Source organism: Peromyscus eremicus, chromosome 8a (genome assembly GCF_949786415.1).
Source record: "Peromyscus eremicus chromosome 8a, PerEre_H2_v1, whole genome shotgun sequence".
Classification (NCBI taxonomy): domain Eukaryota; kingdom Metazoa; phylum Chordata; class Mammalia; order Rodentia; family Cricetidae; genus Peromyscus; species Peromyscus eremicus.
In genome coordinates this window covers 55698364-55709126 of record NC_081423.1, presented here as the reverse complement: position 1 = coordinate 55709126, position 10763 = coordinate 55698364, and the positions used below count along the sequence as shown (strand labels likewise).

General features: G+C 42.2%; 1 protein-coding gene across 2 annotated transcripts in view; it reads left to right on the top strand.

Moving 5' to 3' along the window:
• Kiaa0753 (KIAA0753 ortholog) overlaps positions 1-10763 on the top strand; it is a 50473-nt gene that overhangs the window by 5482 nt on the left and 34228 nt on the right. For both annotated transcript variants that reach the window (XM_059271112.1, XM_059271113.1), the window contains 4 exons: positions 3300-3900; positions 6666-6772; positions 8191-8253; positions 10002-10217. In XM_059271112.1, the coding sequence (XP_059127095.1) occupies positions 3300-3900; positions 6666-6772; positions 8191-8253; positions 10002-10217 (987 nt within the window). The remainder of the gene's footprint in view (positions 1-3299; positions 3901-6665; positions 6773-8190; positions 8254-10001; positions 10218-10763) is intronic.

Genomic DNA, 10763 nt, shown 5'->3' with positions numbered 1-10763 from the left:
GTATTCCTTTCTAGGGTTTTCTGTTATCTTTATGGAACTGTATCCCCGACCCCTTCCTCCCTTGTGTGTGTGCACATGCATTCACAGGGTTTAAAAACAATGCTGTGCAAACAGATATATTCAGGGAAGTGTTGTCCTCCACCTAGTTGTTCTTTTTGTTCTTTCCATCCTGTTCCTACTCACATCCTATGGATAACTAATCTCTTAACTCCCAGTTTTCTTTGTCCTTTTATTTCTGTCCTAAGGACCAGATGCATGCATATATTCTTATGGTATCATCTTTTCTTGATATTACAGCTACTGTTTTCCTCCTTTTTTTCTAAGAAATCTCCCACATCAGTTCCTAGAGCTGTTTTTAGAGACATCCTCATGTCTTACTTATTTCTAGCACTCGGTTCTGCAGCTGTCCAAAAGTTTATTCCATGGCCAACCCTTCGTAGACATGTAGGTTGATTTCAGTAATTGGCAATTACAAACCATATAATAGTAGGTAAGCCTTTATATGTGTATTGTTGGGAATACATCTGCATGATATCTGTCTTAGGGTTTTCATTGCTGTGAAGAGACACCATGACCATGGCAACTCTTTTTTTTTTTTTTTTTTGATGTGTATATATGTGTGTGCTTGTGTGAGTTTATGTGCCCCATGCATGTGTAGGTATCTGAGGAAACCAGGCGAGGGTGTTGGATCACCTCAAACTGGAGTCACAGGTGGTTATGAACTGCCTAATGTAGGTGCTGGGCCATCTCTCCAGCTCACTGGGGTTTCCTCTGTAACCTCACTTAAGGAGCTCTTTGTACTTGCAAATAATATTTTCTTCTAGTTTTTTAGTTTTTGGTCTTTGTTTATTGAGGCTTTTTATTTGTGTGCTTGTGTATTTGTTGGTTCTTAACCAGGGGAAAATTTTAAAAGAAATTTCACTTATTTATTTATTCATTCGTTTGTTTGTTTGCTTTTTATTATTTATTTATTTGTTTATTTATTTATTTGAGACAGGGTTTCACTGTGTAGTCCTGTTTGTCCTGGAACTCACTGTGTAGACTAGGCTGGCCTCAAACTCAGAGATCCACCTGCCTCTGCCTGAGTGCTGGGATTAAAGCAAAAATCTTTAAAGACTTTCACACTAAAGAGGAGTTCATCAATTTACCCCTTCCCCCAGTGTGGATATCAGAGTCTTAGGGTATTGAATTATGTTTAGAGGAAAGGCTTTCCCAAATAAGGTTACAGATTGCAATTTTTTTTTTTTAATCTATGCACATTTCAGGGTGTTTTGTTGTGGCTGTTATTTTCTACTTAGTGAATTGTTCCTACTCCTCCTTTATCACCCATGTCCCCCAAAAAGTTCCTGAAGTTTTATCATATACATGTGATTATTTGAGCACATTTATTGTGAGTGTTGGGGAGATCTCCCAATGAAGGTATCATGTGTCCACTGAATTCAACAACATGGATTTCCTTGCTTCCCTTTCATAGGTAGGCCCTTTTAGGTTTTAAAGTCATAAACTTATTATTTCTTTTGGTCTGATAATCCTAGAGCACATTACTAAACCTAAGAAAATAATGTAAAAGCAGAAAAACAAAACAGAACACAATCCTAAAGACAAACCTATACTAATAATATACCTGTTAGTGGAAAAACTGGAGCAATGTGTTTAATACAGTTGTAGCTTAGACTGAAAGGCTGGTTTTTGAAGATTAGAAAATGCAGCTGTGAAAGTAATCTTAAAAACTATCAGGAAGCTAGGCCACCGGTGGTGGTGCACGCCTTTAATCCCAGCACTCCGGAGGCAGAGGCATGCGGATCTTTGTTAGTTTGAGGCAAGCCTGGTCTACAGAGTGAGTTCTCAGGACAGGCTCCAGAGCGACAGAGAAACCCTGTAGCCAGAAGTTTTCTCTGGTCCTGCCCGGCCCTGTGGTCAGGATGAATTTCTTCCACATGAGCTCGGACTCAAATAAATACACAGAGACTTATACTATTTTCAAACAATATGGCCTATTGGCTCAGGCTTCTTGTTAGCTAGCTCTTACAACTTAACTCAGCCCATTTCTATTAATCTATGCATTGCCACATGGCTTCGTGGCTTACCAATATTTTCACATCTTGCTTCTCCTGGTGGCAGCTCACAGTGTCTCTCCTGCCTCTCCTTTCATCTTCCCCTCTCTCTAGTTGGAATGTACTGCCTAACCTTATTCTGCCTCACCATTGGCCAAACAGCTTTATTTATCAACCAATCAGAGAAACATATATTCACAACATGCAGAAAGACATCCCACAGCAAAACCCTGTCTTAGGGGGCGGGGGGAACATCAGGAATGTGGAAGCATGTTTATGTTTAAATGTAGAACATCATGAGATTTATCTATATGATGAAATCTGCTAAGAACTTAAGTCTGTGTAAGCCTGGGTAACTTGACTGTTTAGAACAAGATGCTTATATGGGTGCAGGATAAAAAAAGGTTTGTCCAATGATCAGATGAAAATCTCGGGAGGACCTAGGGGTAGCAACAGTGGCTTAGGTCTGCTGTGTGGTGTGTTCCTGTGGAGCTGTTTTTAGGAAAACTAATCCAGGGTCTTTGTGTCTTGCTAGACTTTGACATCCTAAAACAGGACAGATCTATACTTGAGAGTTGAAGAACTTAACTGGTTGCTACATGAAGTGTAGGGCCTTTACAGGAGGACCAGTATGCTGTTAGCAGGTGGAAGGCTGTTTGCAGGACTAGGTGACTTAGTACAGAACCATGTATGTGGTATATGCAGGTGACTGGTTCTATGGGTGCACTAGAAAAGTATCTCTACATATAGATAATCTTCTGGGTAAAATATTGGTGTTATTATTCCTAGCCACTTCTGGAGGAGTCACATGACCGAGCATGTGCTGTCAGCAGTCAGGCAAAATGCTTAGTCATTCCGGGGCCTTATGACCTAAGTAATCCATGCACAGAGTGGTCACATAATCTGTACTCAGTGAGATCACGTAATCTATGTGCATGCGTGTCATAGCCACATAAGCCCGTATAAAAGCAGACTCTACCTGATTGCCAGAGGTAGTGTGTACCTCTTCCCCACCCTCCACTTTTCTTTTCGTTAGGCCTACCCACCTCTACCCTTTCCCTTCCCTAATAAAACCTCTTATAGTGGGTTCTATTGTACCTCGTGTTTTCTCGCGCCTGGTAAATAACGCTGACAAATAAATAACAATTAGAAACTGGAGTGTGTGTGTGTGTGTGTGTGTGTGTGTATCAGCTGTGCAATATGTTATTTTTCTAATGTGAGCTTATTTTTGTTTATTTCTTAAAGAACCAGCTGCAGTTTAATAGGAATGTTCCTACACATCCCAGCAACTTGGCAGTCCGATACTCTTGTCCACATGCAATTAAAATTGAAAAACTGAAACACTCATATAATGAATTGTATCATTGTAAAGACTTGGATTTTAGAGCTGGAAATGATCTAAGCAGTTCTGTCTCATTTTCTGTCATATCGGAAGAGAGGCTTAGCTATGCTGTCCACCTAGCCAAAAGAGATGTAAAACGAAGACAGTTTGAAGAACACATAAAGGATCATCTCAGAAGTCAGCCTCATGTCTCTCACAAATGTGTACACACCCAGGTGGATAAGAAGGACTCAAAGAGTCAGAGTGTCTGTCATTGCAGCCACCAGCCGTCCAAAGCAAGCATCTCCAGCTCAGGTGCCAGGGTTTATATATACACATCTCATCCAGGGCGTTCAGATCTTACTGTGCCAAATTCACCACCTACCCATGATCCAGGACTTCAGCCACAACCCAAGACAGAGGATCACAAAAACATGTGGGAACAGAAAAGCCTGTTAGAAGTTCAGCGACTCCGAAAGGAATTGAGCAGTTGTATCCATAAAATAGAAGCAGTAACTAAAAAAGGTAAGAAAAACCTGGTTCTTCATTTGATGAGATGCCGTGGTGTGGGATAATTCAAATGCATTCATTTGGGGGACCCCTCCCCCAACACACACACTACCAAGTTCTGCTGTGAGCTGGTTGGTTCCGTAGAGCTCAACAACCACTATAAGAGAGTTAGGCTTGGAGACTGACCTGGATCTCCTTTCTTTATTGAGTTGGCTCTGCCCACTCCCTCTGCCTGACCTTGCATCTCCTCATACCTACATACAAAGTATCCTGTGATATTTGCCTTGTTAATACCGAAGTGCTTCTGGCAAAATTATGTTTAATTTGCTTTAAAAGACCATAGGGTGTGTGTATTGTAGATGAACCCACTTCATATCTGACCACAGGGTAGAAGGCAAGAAGTATAATCATAATATACTATTTTCACAGTAATTAGTATCTCAGGGTCCTTGCACTTCATATCTGACCACAGGGTAGAAGGCAAGAAGTATAATCATAATATACTATTTTCACAGTAATTAGTATCTCAGGGTCCTTGCATTTCTTTGGGAAGTAGTAGATTCAGGAGTAGAGAGTAGGGTTACTATAGCCAACAAATAGGATGCCAAGTCCAGCTCTTGGACAGTGAGGCATGAGTGTAGCAAAAGGAGCTGTTGGGGTACGATACTACATAGACTAAAATTGTATTTTGCATTTAAAGTTTAATTAAAATATGAACATATAAATATATGCATGTTGGGAGAAAATGTAAATACCTTATAAAGTACCTGTTGGTTGACACAAGATAAAACTAGGCACTGAGGTATAGCTGGATAGGAGACAAGAGGACTGGAAAAGAGATGTATTAAGGATGGTTACAAATTCATCTCCTAGTTCCTAGAAACCAGCTACAAAGAAACTGCCACTTGTTGCAGACCAGCAATACCTAAAACAGAAAAATAGAGCTGCCTGTGAAGACCAGCTTACATGTACACAGCCAGTCTCCCTAACCAGCATGTTGTATAATGATTGAGCATCGTGGGTGGTCCAGAGCATCCACAGAACACCCCAGAAGTACTGTGGTTTGTTTGTCATGGGATCCATTAGTGTCAGTCTGTGGCATGACCCAACCAGATACTTTAAGTAGAAGCTAGGCTATCAGGGAACAAAGCTCCCAGGTCTCCTGTTCTGGGGATCTGGCCTAAGACCAGGACCTTTAGAACTGAGCTTTGGAAGCTCTGTGGAGATGGGCTGGCCTGGTTTACTTTGTTTCCGTAAATATTTTAGTGGATTACCAATACTGGTAACTATAATCACAATGTCCTGACTGGGGCAAATGACTAAAAAGACATGTGAATACATAGTTTCAGTTTCTGCATTCAGTAGCTGTTCTTCCCAAGCCCAGCTGGTTACATTGGAGCCACCTTCAAGGTGGAGTTAAAAACCCCTGCCTAAACCAGTTCCTGTTTCTGTCCTTTTTGGTTTTTTTGTTTGTTTGTTTTGTTTTTGTTTTTTTAAGACAGGGTTTCTCTGTGTAGTTTTGGTGCCTGTCCTGGATCTCACTCTGTAGACCAGGCTGGCCTTGAACTCACAGAGATCCACCTGCCTCTGCCTCCCAACTGCTGGGATTAAAGGCGAGCGCTACCACCGCCACCTGCCATGTTTCTTTTCTTATAGGTATGTGAAAGTGCATTTTCTCCCCACTGTGTAACCCAAATAGAGGTGGCAATAATTTAGCCTAGAGGCTCCCCTATGACTCTTACTTGTATGTGCAACTTCTGGCTTCAAAGTTTTGCCCATCTTAGCAGCCTAATTTCCTTATTGTTCTTGTTTGACTCTTTTTTTAAAAATTGGTTGTTGAAACTTAAACCCATGCACGCATACTCATCGAGTGCTGTACCACCAAGCTGCACTTATCCCTTCTCTCATGTGTAACATTTTTGGTTTTTTGTTTTGTTTTTCGAGACAGGGTTTCTCTGTGTAGTTTTGGTGCCTGTCCTGGATCTTGCTCTATAGACCAGACTGGCCTCAAACTCACAGAAATCCGCCTGGTTCTGCCTCCCAAGTGCTGGGATTAAAGGCGTGCGCCACCGCCGCCGCCGCCTGGCTCCATGTGTAACATTTTAATGAGAAAATTAAATTCAGAATATACTTACAATTGCAAAGTATTGCTTCTATTGAATTGTCTGTCTTGTAGAAGAATTTGTGTAAATATATTTGGAAACAGTGGTCTAGAAGAATTGCATAGATTGGATTTTCCCTGGGCAGTCTTCCCGAAATGGTCTGAGCTGATCTTTAAAAACTATGGGGAGCCTGTGTGTACAAGAGTGTGCTTCTTGATGCATAGATGAAGACTTAGACTTACAATCATTCAAATGACTTTAGCACTTCTATCTTAATGTGTTAGAGAAACAATCTCATTTGGATTCAGGATAAGAATGTAAAAATAATCTCACTTAGCATGAAAATAGTCCAGTAAAGATTTTTTTGGAAAATAGAGGAAGCTTTGTGGATTTTGGCTCAGTGTAAAGGAATTTTGAGACAATAAGAAATGCTTCATAGTGAAGTCCAGTGGGATTTGTCTCAGTGAATTCTGGTGTGCAGGACAGCTTGCCAACATCTTCCTGTCCCTTCTGTCTCTTGAGTCAGTACACAGGCTCTCATTCAGTCTTAGCCTTGGCTGTTGGAGGTTAAATCTGCTAGTAAGACCCAAGATCTTCAACATTACTTCATTAAGTTCTTAAGGTTTCTTTGAGTTTCTTTGTGTGGTTTTTAACCTAATGTGGGGAAAATACTTTCAGATAGACTAGAAGAAGCTTTGGATCCAGATGAAGAGCATCGAATCCGAGTGAGGAGACAGGAGCAAGCTGTGCGCTGTGCTCGAATGCTCTACGGTCTTCAGCAGCAGGTGTGGAAAAACAGCGGGGAAAGTGGTGGTGGTGGTGGTGGTGGTGGTGGTGGTGTGTGTGGAAAAGTCAGGGAAGTGGAAAAGCCAGGGGAATGTGGAGCAGGTGGCCTGATGTGGCTTTCTTAGGGACTTGCAGTTCTCCTGTCACAGAATGATGAGCACAAAGGGGCCTGCAGAAATTTTAATGAATTCTCAGGCTTAATTCCCTGAATTTATGAACAAGTAATTCATATTCTTTTGACAGGTGTGTGTGTGTGTGTGTGTGTGTCTGTGTGTGTGTGTCTGTGTGTGTATATGTGATGTGCATATGATCAGGCTCCTTAAATTGTTGTTTTTGACTTTGGGGACATAGACTACTGAATCTACTAAAAGCCATTTTTCCTTCAGAAAAAGTGCTTGTACATATGAGCCTGAGTCTTAAAGGGACTTTCCCATCTGTCTTAGAGAATAACATGGGTTATTCTTTATTTCATGGTAGAGAATGAAGACTGTTGTCTTTCAGGAAATATTTAATGGTTGATAAATAGACATTTGCATTTTGTGTGTGTGTGTGTGTGTGTGTGTGTGTGTGTGTGTGTGTGTGTGTGTGTGATTGGCTGTCCTGGAACCAGGCTGGCCTCGAATTCACAGTGATCTGCCTGCCTGTGCTTCCCGAGTGCTGGGATTAAAGGCGTGTGCCACCACTGCCCAGCAATTCTATTTGTTAATAAACCTTTAAATCCTTTCTGGTCATCGAAGTACATGTTGGTGTTTATAGCTTGAACCAAAAGCTATACTTCTCTTTGTTTGTTTAAAAGCAAATGCCATAGTTAAATTTTCTTGTGTATTCTTTTTGAATCCTATGTTGGTTCGTATTCTACACCATTGCCCCAGAAATTGTGCGAGGCAAGTGCTATACCATGGGCTTTATATATTCCTAGCTGAGATTGTTCTGAAACATGAATCTACCATGTCAGATTTTTACTTAAAGACTTTAGTGGTGCCTGGTGAGTCCCCCACCCCCACTGTCTGTGTATGTATATGGTGTGTGAAAGGGTTTTACTGCATAACCCCGGCTGGTTTAGAACTCAGATAACCACCTGTTTCTGGCTCCCTAGTGCTGAGGTCAAAGATATGTGCCCCTACACCCAGCAGAAAGCAAAACTCTTTAGTGCAGCACTTACGACTTAGTGAGTTGGTCCTTCTGTCTGGTCTCCATGTTCAGTTTTCCTTACACTGCAGACCTGAGGACAGCTCTAGTGACCACTTTGAACTGGAAACTAGGCAGTGTTTTGGGAGCGCTGATGAGAAGGCTTTTCCCATTTTTAAGTGATTTGAGTGAATAAGGGTTATATTTGGACAAAACAGGGTCTGTTTTTTCTATAAGAAAGATAAATGGACAAGTATAAAAATCTCATTTCCACTTTTTCATAAAACAGGTAAAAGAAGTCCAGGAAGAACTGGATAAACTGAGTCCACACAAAATTAAACATACTAAGAAGGTATGTTATAATTCTGATGAGTGGTTAGTAGAGCGCATTTTACAGTGTTTTGTCTGTGTACACCTGTTGGGCACTAAGCTGCTAGGGTTCTGAATGTGGAGTTGCCTTCTAAGGAAAAGGATCTGAAACGGGTCACTGTATGGTCACTCCTGGTAGAAAGACAGGTCACTGTATGGTCACTCCTGATATACAGACAGGTCACTATATGGCCACTTCTGGTATACAGGCAGGTCACTGTATGGTAATTCCTGGTATATAGGCTGAAAGGACAAGTATTAGGGGAAGGGAACAAGGGAAAGGGGGCAGGGGTATGTGTCCTGGAGGGACAAAGGATTGCCTCTGGATGAAAAGGAAACAGACATAGCCCATAGGAAAATGGCAGGCATAAAGGTAAAGGGGGAAAGCCTATGTTAGGATGAGGTGTTTAATTTTAATTGGGCATGTTAATTAGATGAGCCAAAGGGGGCTTTTGATTGCTGGACTTCAATACTTTGATAGCTGAACTTTGGTAGTCAGCCTCAGGAGGAGAAAGTGGCCAACTAAGGGACTAGACCTTGGTGGCTAGCTTTAGGAATGTAATCTAATGGTTTTTTAGCAAGGCAGAGGGAATGCGGGAAGGGCAAGGCCTGCCAGGCCACATGCTCACCATGCTGGAGCTGGCCAGAGTCCCTTCATAGACAACAGGAAAGAAAAGAACCTGTTTCTAGAGAACTTGAGGTTTTTAAATTCTCTCATGTTGGGAAAGGTTTTACAGCAGGGAGCACTGTGTGGCAGATAGACTCTAGATATTCTTTTTTTTAATTTATTTATTTTACATCCCCACCACAGTTTCCCCTTCCCCTTCCCCTCCCAGTCTCTCCCTCCTAACCCCCTCCCTCCCATTGCTCCTCCATTTCTGTTCAGAAAAGGTCAGGCCTCCTATGGATATCAAGTTTGCAGTAAGACTAAGCACCTCTCCTTGTATTAAGGCTGAGCAAGGCTACACAATATGAGGAGTAGGGTCCCAAAAAAACAGCAAAACAGTCTAAGACAGCCCCTGCTCCAACTGTTAGGCATCCTACAAGAAGACCAAGCTACACACTGTTGCATATATGCAGAGGGCCTAGGTCAGTCCCATGCAGGTTCCCTGGTTGTTGGTTCAGTCTCTGTGAGCTCCTATGAGCCCAGGTTGGTTGATTCTGTGGGTTTTCTTGTGGTGTCCTTGTCCCCTCTGGCTCCTACAATCCTTCCTCCCTCTCTTCAGCAGGATTCCCTGAGCTCAGGCTAGTGTTTGGCTGTGGGTCTCTGCATCTGTTACCATCAATTGCTGGATGAAGCCTCTCTGATGACAATTGGACTAGATACCAATCTATGAGTATAGTGGACTATTGTTAGGCATCATTATGTTGACTTTTTTTTCTCCAGTTGTGTTAGGTTCTGTCCTAGGTCTCTGGGCCATCCAGCCTCTTGGTTCTGGTGCTCCAGGCAGTGTCTGATGGGCTCACTCTCATGGCATGGGTCTGAGGCTGGACCTAATATCGGTTGGCCACTCCCACAATCTCTGCATCACCCTTACCTCCTCACATCCCATAGGCAGGAGAGACAGTAGGTCGAAGGTTATGGAAGTCCTGGAAGTCCTACCTGGTCACAGGAGATGGCCAGTTCAGGCTACTATCCCTTATTGCTAGGACTCCAGATACTCTTAAAGGTTGCTGTGGTGTTAAGAAGTCAGAACCTGAAGTAACCCTTTGCTTCTTCTTTGTTGCCAGTCGTGGGCAATGTCTAGGCTGGCAGCCGCTCATCGAGGAGCCATCCGGGCCTTACAGATGTTTGTCACTCAGTTTACTGACCGAGGGGAGCACCCAGTTCCTTCTCGGTGTAAGGAACTGGGCAGCCTTATTCGTCAGCTTTCACTGTGTTCTGCCAAGCTGGATTCTGATCCTTCTGTGCCAGATGTGGTCATAGACATCTTGCATCAAATTGAGGTATGAAATGGACTCCAGTTTTTGTTAAAAGGGTGTTGTTTCAAGGCAGGGAAATAATGCTGACTCTCTCTAGTTCTAGTCAGTGAGAATACAAGTCAAAGCTGTTGCCTGGTAACTTGGTGCTTTTCAGAGACATAAGTTTGCATTTTTGTTGTTTTTATTCTATGGCCTTTATTACATTTCTTTGAGAGAAGAAGAAATGATATGATATGTCAAATAACACATACTGTGGCACATATGCCCGTACATCATCTATACACAAAGTAATAAAAGAATAAAAAGAAAAAGAAAATGGCAAGGAATTCTCAGATTAGTGCTTCATTATCCGTATTTGATCTAGATAGGTTCTAGAAAAGAACCACTTAGGATACATGCAAGTAAGAGCCTCAGCTCTTGGGAGGACTGGAAACACTTGGCATTCCACAAGTGGATGTGCTAATCAGGAATGGACAGTGTTCTTAGCTCTCAGTGGTAACAAAGATCGCATTAGCAATGAACTCTGGCTTTGTAGTTTCACAGGTTTGCAGTCCTGCCACACAGTGAAGC